Below are 26,448 nucleotides of genomic sequence, written 5' to 3' on the forward strand. Positions count from 1 at the left end.
AATGTCTGTGCACATAGTTTTAATGGGCAAGGAAGGACTGAGTTCACTCACCCAGGAGCAGCAGGGTGGGCTGTGCGGCATCCGAGCCTTTGGGTATGGAGTTTTGGAAAGGCAAACGAAGAGTGAGCCTGCTCTGGGAGAGACACCGCCTATATGTAGTGATTACCTCTGGTGATGTTTGGGTGGGAGCCCCCTCCCAGTCAGAGCAGGGGGGTGAGAGGGACCCAGTGGTCTCCCACACTGGGGCACGGCGCTCAGTGGGCAGCGGTAGCCCTTGCCCTCCGCCACAGCTGTCATCTTTGGGTAAGGAGCTGAGTCTTGCTCCAATGCCATTGTGATGTGTGAAGGAAAAAGTGACACACGTTTTGAAGAGATGTGGCTATAACATCTGTGTAAGCAAGAGCCTGCTATATGGAAATGATAATGAACTACAGGGTATGTGACATAAACAAACTCTGTTTTGTTCTGAAAAACACGCAACACAGTGCTCTCCTGGTTCAGGCAGAAGCCACTACACAATGTGTTTTTAAATGTCATGAATGCAGGGAGAGCTGAACATGACTTTTCCTCTTACAAAACACCAAGCAAGTCTGAAGGGATATACTGTATCAGTTTACCAACAGGGAATTTTAAAACTAACAACTTTAAAAACTAATGGAGGCATCTTCGGCTTTCCCACTTTCATGATCCCCTGACTGCAGGCTTGGTAAGGTGTTATTCCTGGAGATACCTCAGGTCCTTTTTTTTTTTCCTGTTACTTTTTTTGATAGGAAATATTGTGTTGATCTGTAAGTGTTATGCCACTGCCACTGACTGGATGAAATACCATATGAGCAGTTCATGGGCTTACTGGTTCCATCTGCTGGCTGAACTGGTGGTGATGACCGGTCGGTCAAGTGGGGTTAAACAAGTGCTCTTATGAAAAGATTTTACAAATAATTCCTGTCTGAGGTATGGGCAGAGAGTCGTGTCTTCATGCTACAATCTTTCTCTCTGTTTTTTCATTAAATTTAATTTCATTAAATTCAATTTAAAAATGCGATTTCTTAAGCAGGATGGCACTCACAAGTACGTTTTTAGCAAGAGAAGGACAGCAACAGCAACCCTCTCTGAAAATAAGATGATGAACAAATTAACACACTGATGTGTCAGTGCTGCTGCCCGCTCATCACTTCTGAGGCTCACCCAGGGAGAGAAAGCCTAGACCCATTCCCCCTAGAGCTACCACAGATACTTCAGAGCATGCGCGAGGGCTAGAAGGCTGAGAACTTACATGAGGGCAAATGGTGTTTGCTAGGTATGACTCATGCCAGCACCAGTGTTGGAGTTACTGTTAGGATTTGGGGTGCTCTAGAGCTTAGTTCCGTGTTTGAATCTCATCAAGCTTTCAGAACTGAGGGTTGGCTTGGTAAATCTTTTTCATTGGTTTTGTTAGCACTAGGCTATGATTAAGTCTAAGTTTAAGACAACAAAGTATCTCACATCCTGTTTTATAGAGTTTAATTTCTTGCTGCGTTGTCAAAGCACGTGGAGTAGATCGACAGCTGGTTCTGTGGAGGTGGATGGTTTGTATTGCAGGTTTCAGTGCTAGTAGGTTTTTAAAGGTCTTTAGAGGTGCCCTTTAGGTTCTTTGAAGATTCGCCTATTCAGGATATTTTAAAAGTGCATGGCTGCATTAACTTTCTTCTACTGGTTGCAAACCTTCATCCCTCATTTTTCTACCAAAGGAAAAAGAGAAGATTTCTGAGGGAACATTGTGGTGCTGCCTTCCTCCTGCTCCAGACAGTCATTACTGGCTGCCAGCAGTTCAGTCTAGCCTGTTAGCGACACACTCAGAAAAGGAGCAAATGATTTATGAATCACACCAGGCTACAGTTACATTCCAGAATAAAACAGGGACAGGGTATCAGTGCCTGAGTAGGTCCTACAGATGCCCATATTAACAGGCCTCTTAGCGTGGTTTTGTCCTGTATGGGTTACTTGTCCTGCAGGCACGGTCTGAGCACAGTTCAGGAGGTGAACGTGCACCGTGGCCATAAGCAGTTTGGACATGGCCATCCTCTTTGGGAGAGTGGTTTAACCTCAGGGACAGGAGGTGTTCTGTACCACTTGGCCTCGGAGCCAGAGAAGAGTTGCTTGCCTGAATTATTTAGCAATACACAGCAAGCCAAATTGACTCAGGGACAAACAAGCCAATAACTGGGTCTGACGGTCAGCCTAAGGAGTTGCTTAATGGGGAGGGAATTCTTGCATCAACTGGAAAGATGCTGCTCATCTGCAAACATTATTTTGTTTTCTGTTTTAAAAGCACTGGTGTTTTAAAAGGATTTGTTTGGAAGCGAATCCCTACAATTTTCTTTGTTGTTTCTGCTGGCCATGTCTGTGACTGTGGGAACTCAGTGACACTTGCAGGTATGCTGCAGCCGATTACCATGCTGGCAGTAGTTTTCATGCAGCATTACAGTACTGCAGTCAGAAATGGTTGATTACACAGGAGAAGGAAGCGCAGAGCTGTTGTTGAGTATTTAGATAATGCTGGATGGAATATAAGTCTGAATGCAGTTGACTTAAAAGCAACCTCTTTCCCCGCCTAAAAACCCAAATCCCACATCTGAAAGTATTACACCTGCCTCCCATGGTAATTTTTTAGTGATTTTTTTTTATAGGCTCTAGAATTCTGAGATACAGCTGGTACTTCGTCCATCGGAGAGAGGTTGCACTTCATCTTTCACTAAGATACTTCAGGCTCATTCTCATACCAAATCCATTTTCATTCCTGCTAGATGAACCTGTAACATAGGTTATGCAATTAGGAGGAAAGTGTTTGCAGAAACGATAAGGAAAACCTGATAAATGAAATCCACTATGCACTGTCAGTCATGCTGATGCTATTCCAATAAACACAAGCATGGTTTTGTGTACTCAGTTTAAAGAGACAGAGTAAAATAATTTATGGCCAAAATTGTCTTTCCTTCCTTGCAGTGTTTATATGTATATAATACTACACACACCAAAAATATATTAAGGGAGCATTACTGACATAAAGTAGAGCTCTAAAAACGCAATGCTATGGTTAGTGTCGTAGCTATAGCATTACAGTTAACAGGCTTTTTGTTCAGTAACTGGGCCCCTCTCTGTGGATGCTCTATATACAGTCTTTATACAATTAGGAGCATTTTTTAGGGTGAATGTTTGGTTTTAGGAAGGGGTTTTGCTTTCAAGGCAAATGCAGTCACATTTATATCACATCTGTTATTATCTAAGTGGAGCCTTGTCTTCCAAAGGAGATTTGTCTTATAGAGTGCACAGATTGGGCAGCCTTCAATTTAGGAGTAGATGCAAAATACTTTTCCAAGTGCTGCCCTATAATTTTTTTTCCATTTTATTTTTTTTTCTGTACTCTCTACAAACCTTGCCTAGAAGACAAAATCAGTCATTTCCTTGTGGGAATAGTTATTCTGCTCTTTCACTGTAGTTTCTGAGTGCCTCAGAAATGTTAACGTATCATTAGCAGTTCCGAGGAGGTGATGTGATATCTCCACTTTATAAAACAGGAGCGAAGGCTGGTAGTTGAAGCACAGGTCTGGGAGCGTTTGCTAATTTGGGGGTCCCGTTCAATGACCCGATTTCTTGGACTAATGCATTTTGTGTGGTCAAGGCACATTCCCTGTTGTTGATTTCAGTGGCATCAGTGACTGCTCAGGAGCCCCCTCCCTGGGAGGGTTCCAAGGCCAGGTTGGACGGGGCTGGGAGCCCCCTGGGCTGGGGGAAGGGGGCCCTGCCCGGGGCAGGGGGGTGGCACTGGGTGATCTTTAAAGTCCCTTCCAACCCAAACCAGTCTGTGATTCTCTGCAATCTGGGTCTCAGGGCTTGAAACTGAAGACCAAAGATATAGGGAATACTTTTTTGGTGACCAACGGAGTTGAGATTTAGTGTAAAGGGCTTCCCTAGCAGCACAGAAGACCTGCTGGAGCAGAGGCTAGCGTACAGTACTTTCTCCAAGGATGATGCTCGTTTCCAGTTGCTGGGAGCCTCTTTCTCCCGATTCTACCGTGTCTGTGTTGAGTATCTGTAACAAATGAGGCAGCGCTCCAGTGAGTGATTATCTCTCTAGCTGCACTTCTGATCCTCAGAGCAGATAAATACTGATAAGTTAGAAAACAGGTAATTTATTTAAAGAGGATACTCAGAGAAAACGGTCCAAACTACTGCAGCTTTGACAGTCTGTCCCAAGTTTTCCTTGTTATTGCATGAAATAGGATAGTCTGTGTATACATTAAAAATGTGCCCATACTTTATCTTACAGTAGTCATCTGATAAGAGTACCTCAGTCAGTCTCTTCCTTCAGCTTAATATCCTGTTACGTACTCTTCTACTTGAAAACAGCTCATCTTTGCTCAAAACTGGTCTGTAGTGTCAGCTCAGTGACATTAGTTTACTACACTGGCTGGTGTTGCTTAGAATGTAAAACTATCCCATTAGCCTGTTTGCAATATAAAATGGGCTTCTGCATTTTACAAGCTTATGCAGTGTAGCAAGATTCTGGCAAGTGTAAAGGAAAAAGGTGTTAAGGAGAGCTGGCAGCTCCTTAAAGAACAGATATTAAGTGCAAACTGTTCCAATAAGGAGGAAAGTTAAGGAAGTGCGGTAGAAGACCAGTGTGGCTAGATTGTCAGCTCTTCATGGGCCGTGAAGAGAAGATTTTATACAAAGTGGGAAGTAGGTCAGATTTCCAAGAAGAAGGATAAATAAATAGTGTGTAGGGGCGATAACATCAGAAGTCTTGAGGCAGAAAATGAAATTAAAGTATCCAGGTGTGTTACAGGTGGTAAGAACTCATTTTTCATGTGCATTAGTAATGAATGAAATACTGAAAGAAAATGGTAGGGTGTGAAAGGGATCGACAGGTGGCACTGGGAAGGCCAAAGTGCATTTGGGTCTTTCCCAGTAAAGTGGATACTGCTGCTACTGAAAACACGGGCATGGTACTGCCACTGCTACCCTGGGAAGGTAGGCAGGGGCCTGGCTGCCAGAAGATTTCCCATATGCAAATTAGTGTCTCTGTACAGCTTGATACCCACAGAAGTGTACACCTTCCACCCCCACCCGCCAATTTAAGGATGGTTTGTCTGAAGGCCATTGCTGTACAATACCTGAAATACTGAATGAGGATGACTTGGGAAGTGTTTGGGAACAGACCACTGTCAGAAGGGAGGCATGAGCTGGGAGGATGCCAGAGGTGGCTTCTCTGCATATGCTGTTCTGTACTTTTGTTAATGGGTTAGGTGGTGTCACTGAGTGCGGTAACAGTTTATAGAAAAGGCACTAAGCTGTGGTAAGGACAAAAGACACTATGAAAGGAAGGGCTACAATTCAAAGTGATCTTGATCAGTTGGAGAAGTAATCATAAAAAGAGTGGTCACAGTTAAACAAGGACATGTTCTGTATATGACTCTTAGGAGTAACCAACTTTAACGATAAAGGCTGTGGAATAAATTTATAGGGAATAATTATTCAGAAAAAATTCCAAGAGATGCAGGGAACCACAAACCAGTACATGAACTGACATTGTCATGCTGTGGTATGTAGTATTCCTGGGATGAATAGGGAGGAATATAGCCTGCAGAATGTATGAAAAAAAATTAAAATCCTTCCTTGCCTGGAGTACTGTGCCAAGTCACAGGCACTGTACCTTGAGAAAGATGTAAATCAACACGACTGTGCAAAGGGACAGCAACAAGACTGAACAAACAGTCCCCGATAACATAACTGATAAGTATGTGTTGAGTGAATTGGTGTTATTTGGGGTAGATGGCAGCAAAATGATTAGTGGTTATTACAGCCTTCTGTATATATGGGCTGCTGCAAAGAGAGAGAGAATAACCTGTTTTCTATGACTGTGATAGCACAAAGACTAAAGACAGTAAGTTCCAGCAGGAGAGATGGTGCTACCATGGTAAGAGTAGTCCAAGCACTGGAGGAGTTTGCATGGGGAGTTTATTGAATCTCCATTGCTGGAGGCCTTCAAGAACAAGTTAGAAAACATCCTCTGGCAATAGTATGAGTTGTAGGTGATTTTGCTGTGGGTCTGGACATCTCATGACCCCTCTTTCAGGGGAAATTGTGTTGTTTTCTGACATGCTTCCTCTTTCATCTTTTTTTATCCTTTTACTCCTTGGTGAATATCACTATTATCTGAATAAGGATTTCTTAGTTGGTGAGGGGGATTATGATTTAACAAATCCATAGCAGTCATCTTGGTACAGAACTTTACGGGGCAGTGCTTTAAACTACTGTTTGACCAGCTGCTTGAAGCCTGTAAGAGCCCCAGGCCACAACTTCTCAGTGAGAGTGTTCCTTATAGACAGAGTAAGGACTGGGACTTGCTTTCTAATCAGCATATTTTCTGAAGACTTTTCAAATGCACGTAACAGTCTGACATACCAGCTGTCACCAGGAATCGTGTCCCCCACCGACACCCGCGTGCGCTGCGTTGGCACTCGTGTCACAGGGAGAGGGAGCGTTGACAGGTCCTCTGCTAGTCACCTTAGAGAGGGAGGAAAGAAGCCAGGGTTCAGCAAAGGAGAACTGGCAGTCGCAGGAGAACACCAGGAACAGCAGAACAACAGTCTGAGCAAGGCGTTACTGGACTGGCCTGGGGCTTTGACAAATTTTCTCCAGCCTCATCTGTGTCCAGATCGGCGTTTGGGACTGATTCAAACCTCTGTTGTTGTGGGGCAGCCGTGCAATGCCGTTCATGGCCAGTCTTTCCAAGTTCCAGAGTCTAGAGTAGCTCTAGTTGCATTTGTGTTGAAACTGAATCATGTTTTCTTTTGACTTAGAAGCCGAACTTGATTTCCAAGCCAATGCTTGACAGCATCCTTTGTCTTCGTGATGACAGATGGAAGTATGTCCGGAGCCTCCTGACCCCAGCCTTCAGCGATACCAAACTGAAAGAGGTAAGGTGTAGGCAGTGCTGCTTTCGTAATTTAGAAGACATCATCATTTTCCTTTGTGCAGGCATCTACTTTATATAGGTCCATATTAAGAATAGGTAAAAGCTGCTACTTTGTGCCAGTTCATTTAGACCTGAAGAGCACGTGCAGTAGAGCATATGTACGGTGTGGTCCAGGTCACAGACTGGTGAAAATCGGAACAGCTCATCTGAGGATATGATCCGCTGTCTTTCTCTGTATAAGCCAGTTTGTCCATTAAAGTGTAGTAAACTCAAAAAGGACCCTTATACCTTCCTCCCACCACCCTGTTAGGCGTAAGCTAAAGTACAGGAAAGGTTATTACTCCCAGTTGGAACATAGCTTTTTGTGATTTGCAGAGTCAGCAGCTCTCATGTTAACTCGGGAACTGCTGTCAGTCTATTTTCATTTCTCCATCTCCTTCCCCCCCCCTTCCTCCTTTTATTCTTTAATCCTTTCATATAATAAAATAAGTCACTGGAACAGAATGTCATTGCCAGATAAATACCTCCAACTGAAAATAAATGTCTCCGTGCTGACCTGCTGCTAATTTCCTATAAATGTCTCAGCATTTATTTAGCCATGGGAACCCATTACCCAGTAACAAAGTCCTATTCCAGTGGCACGATATCTCTTAATTAAATGCAGATAAATGATTGACTGGATAAAGTCTTCTTTTAAGGAAAAAAAAAAAAAAAAAAAAAAACAACAAAAAACCACCTCTTCCTTTATGTATTTTATTCTGAAAGGGACTCATGCCGCACTCCGGTGCCCAGTCCTGGGTTGTAAAATTTTCCACTGGGCAGACGCTTGTGTTGTTTTGACATGCCGCTGTCGAAATCCACAGTAACATCTAAATGTGTCTGGCTCTCCCAGCTCTATAGACAGCGGTCGCTTAGCAACGCCGGCTGTCACCTCCTTATTATGGTAAATTCTAATTGGCTGCCAGCCTGGCAGAGATGCTGATTAATCACGACTGACAATGCCATTGGTTATGCGTCCCGACATTTGCTCTGTCACCAGCTCCATCACAAAATTTTAGCAAGGCGAGGATGCTTAAATATGCAAGCGATTAGTTGCTCATGGTGTGGTGGGGAGAGGAGAGTTTTGCATTTTCCTAGCGGAAATTAATCTGCCTTACTGCAGGTCATCGGCTCTTTGCTGGCGGACTAACAAAAGATAAAGCTGCATTCCCCTCAATTTGCAGAGAGCAACCTCTGCCGGTACCAGCCAGGCAGATTTGACTGAGGAGAGCGGTGAGGGTGAGCAGGCGGAGGCCCTGGGCATCGTGCCTTGGGGCTAGGAACGTACAGGTTTGCAGGGTTTGACCGATTCAGCGGGGGTGGGAGCAGAAGTCACAGCTGCTCGCTTTGCACTGCTTGGTGGTGGAGCTGCAACGCAGGAGCTGGCGGTAGGAGGTGAACTGGAGGGCTGGCTAGCGCCTGGTAGCTACCTCACGTGCTAAAATGGAGGTCTTTATTTTCAGCCTGATAATCAGCTTTCCCCGCGTTGCCTCTTCCAAACTCTGTGGAAGTAGCACGGTGGTGCATGGGCTCCGAGTGGCCGGGAAATGGTCACATCGCCCTTCCAGTCTGCAGAAGGTGGGAAGCTGAGGCGTGGGGGAGGTCTCTCTGTAAGGCCCAACTTTGTTGTTCTGTCCCATGTCTTCACCCTCCACAGCGAGATGCTTGTCCTAAGTTCAGGTGAGGCTGAGAACCTCTTTTGACTGGATGCGCTCCTCAGCCTTGCTTCCCATTTTCTACAGACCCGGGATTTGAAGTTAATACAGCTTAAGTCCTCGCCCATGTGCTTCTCTTGCTGTTGCTTAAGTTAGAAGCCATACCAACACTTTTCAAAGGAAATCAATGCTCATTAGTTATGATCTCACTTTTTAACTCTCCCATATTTAGTATTCTCTCATAACCTCTACAGCAGCATGGAAGCAAAAATACCGCATTCTAGTATTGGCCATACTACAGAGTATCCGAGTTATGTAGAAGACCTCCTGTTTATAATAAACTCTTCTTCTGTACCTCAAAGGAGCTACGAATAAGCTAGTTTGGGTATTAATTTATTGCATAAGAACCTGGACATGTTGTTTTATACATATTTATAAATACTGCTAGACACGTTCCTCCTTTCTTGTCCTAAGACATGGATTCATTTGACACAGAGATCTGAGCTCTGATAAAACCCCACGCGGAAGCCTTCCTCTCTGTTCACTCTGGATGTCTGCCTTGCCTTTGTTCCCCTGTGTAAACTCCCCAGTGGTGCTGGAGAGGCTGCACCACCCCTCCCAAGTGGCGTTGGGGAACGGTTCCCCTTGAGCGCGGCCGCCCGCAGAGCCACTCCGAGCAGAGACCTGTCTGTCTGGATGCTCTGGGAGAACTGGGAGCTACTAGCCTGTGACAAAGCAATAAATGTTAACAACCCCTTGTGCTCCCCGTAGCAATCACCTCAGATAAAAGATGCACAAAGGGCCGGAGAGTGTAGGTTCCCGATAGCTCCATTTCAGAAACAGAAGGATCTACTCCTAGGCTAAAGGACAGCTTCAGCACTGCCAAGAGCAAGAAGCTGGTCATCCACTCTTTGGCCTGGAGCTGGAGGACAGAACCCAAGGCAGAGGTAACGCACGTTGCTAGGGTCTGACCCGCAGTGCCCCCCAGAGGCACCTCGCTGCTGGGGCTGGGGCCAGGGGCGAACTCGGCCCTTGTCTGTCCGCAGCCGTGGTGTAGTGTCACTGAGAAGTTCACTAAGCTTGCTGAATTTTCCCTTAGGTTGGCAGAAATCTCTAACAGCCAGTCACCAAATGAGGAAAAGGTAATCCCAGAAATTTTGAAGTTTGTAAAGTTACAAGCAATTAACTGAAAGTAGAGGTTATAGAGCTGTTGGGAAGCCAGTGTAGTGGCTGCCACGTGTACGCAGAAGGTTGTTTTCCTAACATTTTTCAAGACTTTCTGGCATCTTCTCCACCTTTCTGTCTCCTCAATTTATCTTTAAAAGCTGTGCACCATTTCACTGTTGCTGTTGTGGATTTCTATACATTGTGTGTTCTCCCTTTTGAATTTTCTTTTTCTATCGAGTATGTAAACGTTGGTAAAGGAGTATACTCCCTCTGAAGGAAGGTTTGGCTCCAGGTAACATTAAATTCAAATACTATAGAGGTGAGCATAGCATAAATCAATCGACTTCTAAGTTTGATCCTGCAGTAAGATTTGGTAGGATCCCACATGAGATGCCAGTGGAGTTGGTAGCACGTCTGAGAATAAGCTCTTTCCATTGAGACCCCCGAATGGACCTCATAGTGCCACTGCTATAGGAGCACTAGAAACAAGAAATGAGAGATGGGAGGCAGGAGACCCCAGAATTTTCGCTTCCAGCTCTGCCATTGACTGCCTGTGGGTGATCTGGAAGAAGAATCTACTTAAATTCTCTGTGCATAAAACAACTTTCATCTGTTAAATGGGAATATACCAACCACTGAAAATTGATCCAAGATCTAATTCATGAGGAATTGGTGAAGTAAAATACCCGCCGGCCCGTAAGTAAAAGATGAATTTCCTGGTGTTCCTGTCATGCTCTCCTCAGCTATTATGTACTGAAACAAGCTGATATGTTAGTGATCTTGCTGTACCAATCTTGATTCCCTATTTAGTATTTCTTATTTTGCTCCTCTTCTTTTTGCTGTGGTGCCTGTGATGATCCTGCAGTTCTGGGCCCCTTGTCAGACTTGATAAATAGCTTTGCTCTCTTTTACAGCCAACACCAGCAGAAAACCTATTGATTTTTATTTATTCTGATGGTGCTGCAGTAGTCTTGTCATCTCCTATCAGTGTGCCGGGAATCCTATCCTCCATTAACCAACCATTAAAACAAAACAGAACACAAAAATTAAAGAAAAGAGCACAGCATAATGTAGCATTGTCCTAAATAACCTGCAAAGTGGAGTTTGTGTTGAGGCATTTTCTTTCAAATGAAGGGAGACACAAAGCAGAACTTGTGATAACATGGCAGAACAGTGCAGGAAAATCCTTTAGTGTCACTCTCAGGCATGTAGATCTTCCAGGTCCCACTAGGACATAAGATCTGACAGTCCAACCGTTGAGGTTCCCTTGATTTGCTCTTACTCTTCTTGTGCATGTTGATCAGAGGCATTTTGGAAGGGTCTCTGGAAATTGGTATTGTTACTCAGCAAAGCGAGTGTGCTCACCTGAGACAAAGCAAATCACCACTGTAGAAGCTGATCTGTGAAATGTGCATATCCTTGAGCCACAAGTCAGTGTCTGGTTGAGTTGCTCACGTTGGTCAGTTGTGCCCATTAACAGCTTGGCCCCACTGTGAGGTGATGGAAACAAATCCTCTCTCAGACATCTTCCTGACACTCCACTCTTTTCCTGGTTTTATTCAGGGACTTGAAATCTGGTGCAGAAGCAATTCTTATTTTAGGGATGTCTCGTTTTTCCTTTTGCTTCCTTTATATTTCATCCTGTTTGTGGGACAAGAGGCCCAACATGACTTCTGCATACTCTATGTGAACAGTAAACTCCCCAGTGTGTCTGTCTACAGTGAATATGATCCAGCCTTCTACTTCACTTTGGGTGCTAATAATAAGGGGAGTAATAATAGTGAATACTGAGGACCACATCTAACTAGAGGAACGTGACTCATGCCTTTGAACAGAGCAAACATCCCCATGCACTGTGTGTATGCAGAATCAGAAACTAATTGTTGTTATGTGCCAAATAGCATATTGGCAGGATTTATACAGCAAAGCCCCTGGCATCATGAAAACCCTAACCCCAAATGCTCTTCTTTGGCAGAAAGAAAGAAATTTGGACTCTGGGCTACTCTTGCTATTAGATAACTGGCAGATCAAATATTTACAGGGACCATATTGTTTAGATTTTTCTTCATCCTGTTACTCTCAGCCAATCTGAACACAGAGCAGCTGGGGTTTGTTTACCCACCAAGAACTGAATCTCAGGCAGGTTATGTTATGCAGCTTTTATGTTCTGACTGACAAATGAGAATGTATAGAAATTAGTGGTACCCAAGGCAGTGCAGATCAACATTTCTGTTTCTGTGCCAGTTTTCAAAGTTTGTATGGTTCACCTCCCCCAACACTACTTTATTTTTTTCTTGACAATGAACAAAGAGTTTAAAGTGTTAAGGGACTTGAGAATGTTTTAGTCTGTGGTCTTTGTAGTTAGCAGTCTTGGACTAATTTATGTCCCCCAGGGGAATAAAACCCCAAACCCAAACCCAGGATTCCTGAGCAGATATCCCCTGTAGCTTTCATATGCAAATAATTGTCTCATTGATATGACTCTGTCCTATCATGCTAACAATAAATCAAATCCATGTGACCCCCTCACCGTTTTCCTGGTTAGATTTGCTAATAAAAATATCTTATGGATGGAAATGAATTACAATGGTATTTTGAACGGGTGGTGGAATGTGGAAAGTGCAGAGGTGCTGTAAAATGCCCTGGCCAAGCATACGTGCCCCAGCCATCTCTGCCAGCTGTTGGAAAGCAATAGCAACCAGCTGGGTGGTTGCAGGTCTGGTGATGTGATGGAGAATAAAAGAGAAAATAAGGCAATAAAAGGAAACTCTGAAATGATCACCATCTGTTTAGGAAACATCATACCTGTTAAAATATGGATTTTCATTTTGTTCTCCTTGACTGGTTCAGTTCATTGGAGGGGCTGGACCCAGAAATTATAAAGCGTTTCACTCTGGTTCAATCTGTTGAACAGAACTGTGTTAATTTTGTTGAAGCATTTGAGAAGAAGCTCACTGCAGGGGACCTTCTTTAGAAAACCAAAGGGGAAGAAAACTGCCACACAACGTGGTGTGCACCTCCCAAACACATACCAGCTGCTTTTACCGAATACTAATCCGGCTTCAGAATTGTCTTGTGAGACTGTGGCAAAGCCCAAAGCTTTGAACTGAAATAATGACAACCTACTCTGTCCCATATAGGTATGGGACCTCGAGAGCAGCTAGACACATTCTTGACTCAGAATTCTGCCTTTGGAAAACATGTTGGATGCTCCCACATTGGCCTTTTGACTGCGTATAGTCTTGCCCATGTGTTAGGATGGCAGAGTGCCTCCGCACAAAGTGTTATGCCAGTTTCACAGAGGTAGAAGTGCCAAGCAAAATGGACTTGGCTGGGCAGGCTGCAGAGCTCTCGGAGTGTGCTGAGAGGCTGCAGTAAGTCTTTTTTGGTAACAAGAATGTCAGAGGAGTAGGACAAGTCTGTTCTCGTGTTTGTTGACATCCGTATGCTGAAGGAGGTTGTTCAGGAAGGAAAGGCAGGTTTCTGTACATACGTCTGCTGATGCTTGGCATAATCGTTGAGGAAAGACTGTGATATTGAACTGTAGGCTGTAAGGATCTCTTGGCAGGCTGTATGGAGAAGGGGCTGCAGCAGGTAATGCCTTTAGGGTCAGGGCTGGATTGCTGCTACACCCTTCCTCTGCCTGCCTAGTAGGTGTAATCAAGGCAAGTGTCTGATGCCTTTCATATGTAAAAAGTTAAAGAGAAACAGAGAGACACTTTAATGAGGTCTTGATGGTTGCCTATGTCACGATTTCCATGAAGAGCTAAAGAGGAGACTGTTGCCCTGTTAGCTACAGCCAGGCTGTGGGTAAGTCTACCTGACTGTCATGTGTCAGTGACTGGAAAGAACCATTAGCTGAATAAATTCACATTAAATGGCATCACCGCTCCACAACACCCTTTCCTCAGGTAGCAATAGCATTTTGCCCTCAGCAACTTGTAGCAGTAGACGTCGTGGTTTTCTAACGTACATGTTAAATGCGCCAAACTGAGGGACACCAGGATGGAAATGCTGGGCCTCTGACGCTCGTATCTTTATAGAACTTCATGACCATGGAAGATATTATTCCTTCTGCCCTGGAGCAAATGTAGCCTAAATGTAATGTCCTGTAAATACGGATCGTGGTGAACCATCAGTTGGAACAAGGAAGGATTGGAAGGAGAGGGGGATGTCTTTGCTCGATAGAGCTCTCTGTGTGTAGCCACGGTGGGCGAGAGCCGAAGGCCAGGTAAGTGGCAGAGCCTCTGGCGTTTAGACCCAGAGCTGGAGAAAAGCATCCTTGTAATGTGTAGGTTTATTTTTAGCAAACAGTCCCAACATTTCATCTTACCTGTGAAAAAGTGTCTGACCACACCTGCAGAGGATCTTGCGAGCTCCATCCCATCTACTGGATAAAACTAATTTCAAATAATTGATGTTTTTTTAAACATTGTAATGTTTTTCATGATACAATGTGTTCCTTTCTAGATGACACCGCTAATAAACCAGGCCTGTGATGTCCTGCTGTGTAACTTGAAAGTCTATGCAGATTCTGGCAAAGCTTTTGATATCCAGAGGTATGTTCAACATGCCAGAAATTAGTAGCAGATTTAAAAAAAAAAAAAAAAAGTCAATAGCAGAAGTTATTCTAAGTATGTGCTTAGTGTATAAAATTTTTTTTTTTCCTCCCTCACTTTTATAAGTGGAGATCATAGTTTAGTAGAGGATGTGTCTGATAGATGCCTTTTCTTCCTGGGGGCAGCCATTGCATACTTGAAAAGTAATTTTGGAAAAGCATCTAATGTATTTCTAGCTGTTGTTTCATGAAGTTTTAACAGCTGGAAGCGGAAAGGAAAGCTGCATCAGTCCCTGTCCAGTCTGCTCTCTACAGTCTGCCAATAATGTACAAATATAGGAATTGATCTAGTATCAAATCCCTCTAGGCCATCACTCCCTTGCTTTTTTTATATGAGGTTTTTTTGAGCACTTAATCATTCTTACCACATTCCTTCTAAGCCCTTCTAATGGCACGTTAGCCTTTTGTGAAACGATGGGATCGGTACTCCAGATGAGAATGCACCACTGATTTATAAAATGACACTTTAATATTTTCCATACTGTGCTTTCTCCCATTTGTTATGCATTTAATATCCTATTATCTTTTTTGTTACTCTTTCATCAGAGGTCTTCACTGAACTGTTCACAGCACTGTCTAGCCCCTTCTCTGAGCAGATGCATTTCTTCTAGGACTCTGTATGGCATATGAGTAGTTCAAATGCATTCTTTTTAATATGCACTATTTTGCATACACTTCAGTTACTGGGTTGGTCAGCACCCTCTGAAGTTCTTTGTGATTTCTCCCAAACTGGAGCAGTGCAAATAATTTTGTTTCATCTAAATAAATTGATATTTAACCACAATTCATCCACCTCGTTTCAAGTACATGTGTATCTACACAGGCAAGTGTATGTCTGTGCACAGAGATCTCTTTATTAAACATCTGAAGAGATGCTATGAAACCTTGAGATACATTACACTTAGCCTAGTGCTCTGATGAAAATTGACCTTTTGAGTCCTTCCAGGCTTTTCCCTTTTTTCCATTTGTCTTTTTTCTTTGCCTGGTCTTTTAGCTATTGATCCATGATAGGGTTTCACCTCTCAAGAGGCACTTTGGAAAGGACCTTTTGAAAGTATAAATGAATGATGTTGACCATTTCAGAATATGATCTTCCAGTTGTTTTATCATACCACCATTTCAGCAGGTTTGACATATATAAAAGTGATTCCCACTGCACTGCAGTTTCCCAGAATTGCCTTGGGAGTTATTTTTTTGGATGTAAATACCCTATCTGCAGCCTCCTGTCATCTTGTACGTTAGTTATCTTTAGCCATTTTGTGTTTCGCCAACAACTTGAAATTTAGTTTTTAAGCTTTTTCAGTACCTTGGAGAGGTAGATGATCAAGTGCTTCTGCAATTATTGTTTTATTGCAGTGCCCCCTCTTTTAACATATCAACTTCTAATAATGCTTTTCGTTTGTGTGTATGTGTGTGTGTGTGTGAGTTGAAAACCCAAAGAAGTTACTTAGCTTTGCAGTATTGTTGTCTTCCAAATCTGCTCTGGTGTCATCAGAATGACAGTGCACAAAGATCATAGTTTAGAAATGCTGCTTCACAATATATATACAGGATATACTGGGCCTGAGTCCTGTCCTTCTCTTAATACATGCTCACTCAGGTTAAAACACCAGAGAATTTGATACTAGCCTTTTGTAAGAGAACATAGAACAGTCATTGCAGACTTGACCACAAATCACAAGAATCAAATTTCAAGGATATTTTACATTCTCAGTCCATTTATTTCAAAACTAAATATAGCTGCTAATGCCAGTAGAAATAAAGATGGTGAGAGAACTGGATAGATGGTCAGATATGTGGGGAGAGATTCAATAAGTTCTGAAGTTTCTAGATCATGGCCCACAGATCAGTTGTGGTTCTCAAAGCATTTGCTGCTCCTCTGCAGAGTTACAGATTTCACATGGTGTGGGTTCCTCTTACTTTTGACCATGATTTTACATTACAAAGGAGCTGTCAAGAAGACCAAGGAAATCCTTAACAGGTGATTTTACTTAAACACCTCTTGTCACTGAGAGTTTAGACTGAACTGGTAGTAGATACGGTTTCTGCAGTTTGAATGAGAAAGGAATGATCTCTTTTATTAGGATGCACAGTAAGAAAATGCTTATGAATCTCTGACCTGTTGCATTTGACTTCTAGCTAATAACAAGCAAAATTTTTTATTTTTTATAAATCTTTGGTGGAATTATTGAGCTATATGAAAATATATTCATGTCGTAGACAAGAGAAGGTGATCATTATTAGGCACCAACATTTGTCAGAATGATGGGAACATCTCCTGTTGGCAAAGCTCAAATCTTAAAGCAAAAAGAAAATCAGGGGCAAAACTTAATGTTATGTGATGTTTGTAGAAGCAAGGTATTAATGGATATGTAATTTTTTGCTAACAATTTATCATTCTTCAACTCAATGCAGGTGTTACAACTGCTTTACCTTGGATGTCGTTGGCAGTGTAGCTTTTGGTACTGAAGTGGATTCTCAGAAGAATCCCGATGACCCCTTTGTTAAGAATTGCAGAACATTCTTTGAAATGTCTTTGTTTAAGCCTCTCCTCATTCTGATCCGTGAGTATAGTCCACCCTTGTCCACTTCTTTATGGTAATTTTCTAAAAGTCATTATCAAATTGCAAAACATGTTGAAGCAGGAGCAGGAAGATGCATAACAGACTTCATTTCATTGGTGTTCAGAATGCAACCTACAGGCCAAGTATACCCTCAAGATTGCCACCATATGCTGTGCAGCTCCTGTCACCATTAATGCAAGTTCTTTTAGAAACTGGCAGTCTGTGGAGGCGATGCTCCAGATTGAGCTGAGTGGATTTTTTAATACACTTCTGCATTAAAACAGAGTAACTGCCCTTTGGAGCCTGAGAGTAAAGTTTTTGTGCACTTGGTTTGCCTGGTAGAGATTTAGTGGCTAATAACCCACTAAAGAAAAGAGGTGGAAGGGAGCATAAACAGGTAGTGTAAGTCCTCCAAATTCTTATTGGAATAGCAGCACCAGACTAGTTGATGGCTATAGAGGGTAAAGACGATAAGTGCCAGCACAGGCTGCTATTAAGAGAATGCATTTGTTTTCAGGTGAATAGATAGGGAATGCAAGAATGGGGTATAAAGCCATTTAGTTCTAGGGCATGAAAGCTAAGGCTTCGTGGTGGTGGTGGCCTTGTCAGTGCAAGGCCATTAAGAATCGTAGCTGAGGAAGCCACAGCATAATCGAGGTCGTTGAGGTTTTAGCATCTTGTTATCTAGACCTGCACAGAGTAGTGTCACATGAACACAGTGTCAGAGTTTCCTGTGCCCATCTGCTCCTGCTGGCATTACAGATTGCACCTGTACTAGCAGCACCTGAACTGTTCCCTTCTGGAGTTGTGTATCCAGAATGTCCTGGGGTTAATGGTTAACGTCTGATTGCGAAGTGTGATTTGTGACTAATTTCTGAAGGGACAGAAATGTGCCCCTGTATATCTAAGACCATGCCCTTCATTAAAGAAAGTTTCTGTGGGTTTTGGGACTGGATTCTTTGGCTAATCTCTTTCTGCTGGTAGATTATGCTGAATCTCCACATTGTGTTGCCCTGTTGGCGGCACAGGGGTTTTCTGATGACTGATTTGTTAGTCTTAAGCTGCTCATAAGTTAATGATGGATTTATTAAGATGCAAGACTTCACTCAGGTTTCTAATTCCTGACCATAAAGGCCGTGGCCTGGAGACCATCCTTGTGATAACATCCCACTTCCAGAGTCTGTAGCATCTGCAATAAATTTGCAAACCAATATCCTAATATTGGAGAACTATAAATGAGAATGACTGCTACACAGTTTCATGGATCAGCACCGTGAGCTGCTAGGCTAGTTCAAGATCCCCCACCTTCTGTGTGTAATTGAGTAGGCAGGGTAACTGATTCTCCCCTTTGTTGTGGTGGCTCTATGGCATCAAGAAGCTGAACCCAAATCCTGAGGCATTGTGGAAACAAGCTTGGAAGGCATCTGTCTGGCAGGGCAGCCGTGGCCAACATACAGTTTCTGGAAGGAAATCCTTTACCAGCCTATGGGGGTGGAAGGAAAAGAGGGAGAGGGATAGAGAAAGAGGAAAACACAGGTTTCATGAAAGTAAATGCATCCCATGATGAGTTTTATAACATGTCTGATTCAGTGTTTTCTTCTTTAAAATCTTTTACAGTTTCTTTCCCATTCATAATGATCCCATTGCTCCGGATTTTGCCAAACAAGAAACAAAGGAACTGAATGGATTTTTTATCCAAACCATAAAAAATGCAATTGTCTTCAGAGACCAGCAAGATGCAGCTGAGGTAAGGCTATTTCTGTGATAAATATATGGATAAGCAAATGTTTTGAGGAAAAACTGGAAGTGGCATAAGCCTCAGCTGAAAGAGCAAACTCAGTCTGTTTGAACATTCAAAGCAATTTAGTGAAGATTTTATTCATTTTTAGCATTATGTACCATCAACCAGGCTTGGTGTTGATGCAGTATTGTTAACACAAGAAAGATTGCTTCTCTCAATATTTCTGTTCAAATAAGGATGCAGAAATGTCATATCTGGGATGACTTTTCAACCCAGTTTCTAGACCCAGAAGGAAGGATTCACCCTGTAGAATTTTTCCTCATCCTAAAGTCAGGTATTTTGTCTATGCTACTTTTCCTTAACAACCAGAGAAAAGGGAGCCCCCACTGAGTGTTTCAACCCAGTCATTACCTAGGAGCTGAGGCAGGTTTTATATAGTCCTGTGACAGTTCCTACTGCTTTTGAAAATGGAAAGAACCTGAATGTCTGGTTAAGAGCAGACACTTGATATTGAGATGTCTGAAGAGAAAGGTGGTAAATTCCACCTGAAGTATGCACACTAATGGCTATGCATTATTACCAAATCATTTGTTACTCCTGTATTTCTCTTTTGTCTCTTCATAAAGCAGTTCTGGGCTTTTTGGTTTTGTTTTAATCACTGTTGTTTTATGAAGTATCTGAAGACACATGCATTTTTATGAAAATCTCTATTTTTTTTATATATAAAGCATTTGGAACAGAGGCGTGTGCTTCAGTTCTGTGATACGAAAGTTCTTTGGGTCTACTTGTCCATTTGGACCATTCTTTAATACAGACTGCACATATTATTCCTAAAAATAAGTTAGCTAGTTATGGATGTGTAGTGAGAAACAAAGAATACCAATGAGAATTTCATCTTAAAGGTAACTGAGACAAGTTTTGCATATCAATTGACATAAAACACACTGCAACATACACATTAAGGGGCTGTCAATATTGAAATTTAAGAGATGTTTCTTACCAATTTGAGATGAAGAGCAATTCTGATGGGGTAAGAGCACAGGTGAGAATGGATCCTCCCAGCTTTTTCTCACAGCTTAGCCCCACAGCCGTCACCTTTCAGGAAAAAATGTACTTTAGTTTACTCTGCACTACATCTAAGACACATTTAAAAATCAAATTGATTTTCAAAGATACTTAACGCTCTTTGCTGTGTTGTGTGTTCTGCTCTTTTTCTTTGACTTTTTCTGCATTGGAGTCTCACTTCTGTATTTGTTGTGTTTTGTCATGACATGCTTCTTGTTCTTTCCTCCAGCCCACCTTTATGAGTCTTTGCCCCCATTGGCCTTTAGGTCTTTGTCTCCATCCTTCTTTACAACCAAAAGCTTGCAAGCACTACTGACCGGCCGCAAGTAATTCATGATTCTTGGTTAAGTAAACCATGGTTCTTGGCCCAGGCTGAGTGCTGGAGGAATATTTTCTAACAGAGGCGGTGTATCTAAGCTGCTTGCCGACGCCTCATTTGTAGTGCACAGATCCAGCGTGGACTTCTGATGGCATACTGGTGTGACTCTATGTATGGAGAGTTTTGAATCAAAGATTTGTGCAAAGGGATCTGCATGAAATGTCTGTTCTGTGTATCAATTATAAAAGGATGAAAGGGACAATGAAACAATATAATGTGGTTTAAAAGTAGTTAATGTATAATACTGTTAATAAAATGCAATGTATTTATGCAGTAGTGGCACTGAGAGCATTGATCACGGGCTAAATCCTTCACTGTACTAGAGATGGTCACTCCCTCAAACTGCAGACTAAGATAAAAGACAGCATGTGGGTATGCTTGGGAGAAAACACAAAGAAAAGCAAGGCTGTAGTGACAAGCTCAGGAGGCAGCACTCTCGGCGTGTGCAGCCTGTTTGCAGGTTTCAGTGGTTGATGGAGCAGAGGGTTAAGGTTACGTTGGAAGGGACGTTGGGAGGTGCTGCAAGAGGTAACCCAGTGGCTGCCCAGTATCCGGGCAGCGTGGAGGAAAGTGCAAGGTCCATGTTTGCCTTAACAGCGCGCGCCCAAGTCCATGACCAGCTGTGGTCCGCCTGCTCCTGGGCTTTGGCCTAGTTTGCAAAAATTGGCATATGGGAACTATTTCAAACACTGGGAGTTAGACACTTAGGACCAGATTTCCGAGAGCGCATTGTGTCCCCTTTGCAGTTCAGGATCATTAGCACAGCTTTCAAAAGCAACTGGAAAGTTTGGAGCTCCCTTTCCCCCCCTTTTTGCTGCCTGTCTGTTACGCGCTCTTAGAATTTTGACTATTTGAGGTTGGTGGCACACGAGTCTTGTTACAAGTATAGGCAACTTAATAATTTGCCAGGAACATAAAAATGGTATGTGAAAGATCAAAATGCAGCTGTGTCCAATTTAATGTAGAAACGCAATCTGAACAAATTAGGTGTCCCAGATCGCCCTGCATTTGAAGGACAATTATGTCCTGTTTCTTAGGTCTTGCATGATGAAATGCACCCACTGAAGTCAGTCAGAATTTTGGCACTGAATTTTAATGAGGCCAAGATATAACCAGTAGCTGCCGGTTCTTTGTGCTAATAATGGGAGCTATAAGCAAAGTCCCTGTGCTGCATTAGGCCAGTGGGTATTCCTTAGGTTGCCACATTCCTAGGTGTTCCATTGTGTGCATCTTTTACTCCTCATTGATTTTATCACCGTTAAAAATGCTTTCAGGTTCTTTTCTTGGGGGTGGGGGGAAGGAAAAAAGAAAAACAAAGCATTTGGAACAAACTGTAAAACAATGAAAAGCTCCACGAAAGTAATTCAGCTGAAGCTTGTCTTCCTCTCATCTGCAGCTAATGTGAACAAAGAATAAAGAAAAAGGCCAAAAAACAATGCGACAAGCAAAGTCAGCCTGTTATCATCCCTGTTATATCAGTAAATTAAACAGTGCTTCTGAATGCCTAAAGATAATCCCATGGGCAGATAGTAATTTTACAGCCAGGTTTAGATCTAATAATACGCTTGCATCTTATATGAGATCTGTGATGTCACTTTCTCTCATCCCATTGGTTAGTGCTGCCGATGTAATTTTAATTATATATTATCTTTCTGTGGTCAGTCAAATAATTTCAGTCCTGGATATTCCACTCATTTGGCTCATGTACAAAAACATTTACTGGTCGTACTGTAGAAATGTTAATATACTACATTAATTCATGGATTCAAATTATTGTAAAATGCTTTTCCCACTATTTACAGAAGGGCAAATTCACCCCGCTCAGAAGAAACAGCACAAATTTAACGCACCACTTAACACCTACTTTGAAGACTCCAGCAGGATTTAAGTGTTCAAATACCTTATCCTGATTATCTGCCCAGGTTTAAATTTTTCCCTGAGGCAAAATGTTTCCAGAAACAGGGCAGATAGACTCTTTGTTTACTTCAATAAATGATAGTTTGATAGATTTTCATTTAATAATCTGATATGCAAATCATTGTTCATGTAAGAGTTGTTTTTCTATCATGTTATAGCTCAGTTCTTAACCTACCAGTCTGTTTTAAATTTTGTTATCTAGATGAAGGAGTCTTTCACGGTGCTCAAAACCGGGGCTCCTTTTAAAACTGTGGGTTGAAACTAAGCCCCCTCGGCGGATCAAAGGCCAGGATTTCATTTGTAATCCATGGTAATAACAACAATTGGAACGTAACAATTTAAGGATATCGCAAAACATTATTTCTGGAACATCACAACAGATCTGTGGGGAAATCCAGTTTTCAAGAGCGGCGCCCTTGCGCAGGGCGGGTTGGAGAGCTCACCGAGGCCGCGGCACGTTCTTCTGGCGTCCCCTGGCTCTTCCAGTCGTGCCGTGATTGCGCAGCTCGGGGTCACCGGCCCGCGCCGGGCAGGTGGCGACCTAACGAGGACCGGGGGTCTCCTGGGGGTCTCAAGCCGGTTCGAAAGGAGAGGGGGACAAGGCGGAGGGACGTGTCCCCAGGGCCGTATTCGCTGGCGGCTGGGCCGGCGGCTCAGTCCGTGGGGCTGGGGGCTGCCTGGGGGCGGGCGGTGGAAGCGCAGGGCAGGCAGAAGGGGCAGCGGTGCCGCCGTGGGCCGTCGAGCCACGAAGCAGCCGCACGGTGCTGCCGGGTCGGGTCCCGGTCTGGCCCCCCGGCAGCGGGCCCGGCCCTGGAACGTTCTGTGCTCTACTCCGCTACCTCTGGGTCGACAGACGTCGTCCTCCGGGCGGGCGGCAGCTGCCCGCGCAGGGTTCGCCCCCGCGTCCCACCCTCGCTGCCGGCCGAGCCTTCCCCTGGTCGCGGGCGGGCAGGGCCGGTGGCTCCGGTGCTGCCGGGCCGCCCGGGCAGGCCCCAGCCACCCCTGGCGAGCGGAGAGCCTTCCGTCTTGCCGTGGCAGCCTAAAAAAGGTCAGGAAACTGCATGTTGAGGCAGTTTGAAGCCAAGGTATTTAAATGCATGCAAAGGGGAAAGAAACGCCCTTTCACTGAGGACTAGCAATAGGAATGTTCTATAAGGAAGTGGTATCTTTTAATGTCTTTCTGGGAAATGATGGCCTGATTACGACTTTAATCTCTGGAACACTGATTCCCAGGGAAAAACGTACAGTGAGCTCCCCTAAATGCTTCACCTCAGGGGAAGAGGGACGTGTGTGTGTGTACCTGCATTCTGGAGGATAAGGGACAATCTGAAAACCTAATTACTGTGGGACTCCGTTCTTTTCTCTTCCTTTCCCAGCAGTTCCCTGGAGTTCTTCCTTTTCGTGAACTAATGAACTATTTTATTCAAGAGCTGCTTGAAATGAGTTGAGCAGAGGTAATCCTCCTGAAAAAGTCTGATCCTCTCCTTGTCAAGGGAAAACTATACAATTACTAAGAAAACTTAGTTAAAAATTTGCTAGATACTATGTACATTCCAGGAGCGATGTGTGTGTTTGAACTGTGGAAATGCAGTACAGATGTTAAAAAGTAAATATTTTTCTAAGGAAACAGCAGATGGGAGGATTAGACACCTTCTAATGGTGTGCGGTTTTCTTGCCTTTGTAGAAAACCAAGCAAAACCTGTTTATATTTGAAAGGAAGTGGTGTCCATTTAAGGATACACACTGTATGACAGTATTAAATAATCTATTTTTATTGATTAATAAAGTCAGTAAAATGAAGGATCAGTCAGGTCTTTCTGTTGTTCCGAGTCTGTAGGAAGGATGCTACAATTCTGTTCTGCTGGGCTGTTCTCATGGTTTGATCATGTCATTATCCGCTCCCTTTGTCAGGAGGAAATGTGAAGTGGGCTTTCCAGAAAGGTAAACGCGTGTCTTAAAGATATAGAGGGAATTTGTGCTAAATACGAGGTTTGAACCCAAATCTCAAACCTGGATCTCTGCTGTTTTAAGCAGAAGGATATCATTCCTCTAGAATGAACATTAAATCTGCTGTCTGTGCTTGTGCAACACACAGTGATTCTAAGAGGGAAAAAAAAAAGTGGCATTATGTTAACAGGCGTTTTAGTTATTCACTTTCTTTTAAAAATCAAGCCATTACTGCTTGCTTTTAAAATTGTGTTCCTTCATTCCCACATTTGAAGAAAAATCTTTTTTTTTTTTTTAATTTTTAAGAATTTTTTTAAAGATATAATGAACTTTATAACTTCAAAATTTCTTAAGTGGACATTTAAACATAGCAAGGCCTCAAAACCTCACCATTACTACTGCCTGCTGGGTTACAGATCACAGTGCTTTATGGATCCTAGGCGAGGAACAGGCAGATGGTACCACGTGTATGTTATCTGCCCCACTCCAGAAAACCCTGCAGCAACCGTGACAATTTAGTCTTGGCGCCTGGGACTCTTTCTCCAGTGCCCCTCTCTCTCCTTACTGCCTTTCAGTCTTCTTCAGCCACCGCTGTGTATCTTCAGTTCCTCTCCAGGGGGTGGCAGGAGCAGTGTCCCCATCTCGGCATTTCTCGTGTCCCACCTCAGCCACAGCCCGGGGCGCAGGGTGCCCCTCATGCTCATGAGCCGCCTCACCGGCTCCTCGAGCACCGCTCGCGCGCTTCGGGTTGCCAGAGCAGGCCTGTGCCGAAGGGCAGAAATGAAGTCGGAGCGCCAGGGTGTCCGCACCGACTGGGCCGGTGCGGGTTCTGGGCACCTGGAGATGCCAGGGGCGATCCTGCAGGCAGTGCTGGGGAAATGTGGGCATCCGTGCAGGAGAAGCTAACTTCGCTTTCCAAGGGATGTGTGGTGGAGCTGATTGAGGGGGCCTTCAGAGAAATGGTGACTTCGCCCCTTTCTGGGCGGAACAGGGGAGGTTGAGATCCTCCGATAGCAGCATTGAGCCACCAGGACGCCTTCAGAGCTATGGGGAAGAAGGACTTAAGTACTTCTGTCAGTGAGGTTTTATGCATTTTCCTCCTGTTTTCACCAGCCGGTGCAGGAAGTGAAGATGGCCATTTGGCTTTGCTGATCTACAGCATATGAGAAACATCACTTAATTGAGAAGGGTAGGATTTTTAGTGTTGAAAAAAAAAAGGCTTTTTCATCCAGAATAAAAATAAATAAACCCACATGCTCAGTTGTTGGTAATGTCAAGGGTTTTAGTGACTTTCAAAAACTGTGTTTATATGGTAAAATCAGTCACTTAAAATACTGTTTATCAAAAATCCAGGGCAAAAGATAGCTTAAGGACTCTTTTAAATAATGTTTACAGTAAAAATTCTCTGGAAAACTAGAGGAGAAAAGGATTGAAACACAGACCTGTCTTTTTTCAAAGAAACTGCCCCATCATTGAAAGGGAGATAAAAAGTCTTTTTTTTTTCTTTTTATTTTTTATTTTGGCCAGCTCTACTTACACCTATTTCTAGGTGCTGGTAGTTGTAGCTATACCCTGTTTTTCCTGTTCTTGATACTGAAGGGGAAGGAGTGGTCACAGCTCTGTTTTATGTGTCCATAAAAATAAGAAGAGCAAGAGCTCCTTGTGCTTTGAAGGTGGGATCCAGCAAACACTGGTCTGTATCACTGAGCTTTGTGGTGGCTTGACCTGCACAGGTGAAAAACAGAAGTTGAGAAAGACAAAAAATAGGTGGTTGTTTCTTATACGGGCCTGGGTCTCTCGCTTCTCCTCTGCAACCTAGACCTGGTCCACCCCATCATGAATTTTTCGCTTTACCCTCCCGTATGATGGCCAGGGGACCCTGTGCGTGTTATCCAGAGAGAAGTTCAAACATTGGAAATCCTGTTTATGCCTGTGGTAATTCCCTGTGGGCAGTAACGTCAGTGCTGGCTACTCGTCCCAGCCTGATCCTGTGCTGGTAATGAGTATTCGCAGCATGCATTTCAATGTCTGATTAAATCTTTCTGAAAGGCCATCTGTTTGAGGAGGATGTGGCATAGGCTTTAATACTTTTTATACCTAGTACTCAATACTGCTGTTTCATGACCTTAGACATAAAGTTTGTCCCCTGGTTGGTTAGCATCTCTCCTGGTACTCTGATCAGAGAAAATAATTGCATCGAGGCTTTTGCAACCTGTTGGGTCACTGTGTGTCTTTGGGGAAATGTTCCTGGGTGTTGGGTCACAGACGTTGCACACACCCAGTGAGACTTTGTGGTGTCCAGGGCTGAGAAAAAGGTATCTGTTTGCTTGCGAGGAAGTAAAGCATCTCCGGCTGCCTTTCTTTTATATCGCTCAGGGCAGACTCTGATGTAGTCATC

At 43.4% G+C, this 26,448-nt stretch overlaps 1 protein-coding gene across 1 annotated transcript in view; it reads left to right on the top strand.

Moving 5' to 3' along the window:
• The window catches only part of TBXAS1 (thromboxane A synthase 1), a 243,562-nt gene that overhangs the window by 134,726 nt on the left and 82,388 nt on the right, over positions 1-26,448 (top strand). Inside the window, 5 exon segments of the mRNA XM_042795265.1 lie at positions 6,843-6,959; positions 14,290-14,378; positions 16,853-17,001; positions 18,619-18,672; positions 18,675-18,748. Coding sequence (XP_042651199.1) covers positions 6,843-6,959; positions 14,290-14,378; positions 16,853-17,001; positions 18,619-18,672; positions 18,675-18,748 — 483 coding nt within the window.

Source organism: Tyto alba, unplaced genomic scaffold (assembly GCF_018691265.1).
Source record: "Tyto alba isolate M040663 unplaced genomic scaffold, T.alba_DEE_v4.0 Super-Scaffold_21, whole genome shotgun sequence".
Lineage (NCBI taxonomy): Eukaryota > Metazoa > Chordata > Aves > Strigiformes > Tytonidae > Tyto > Tyto alba.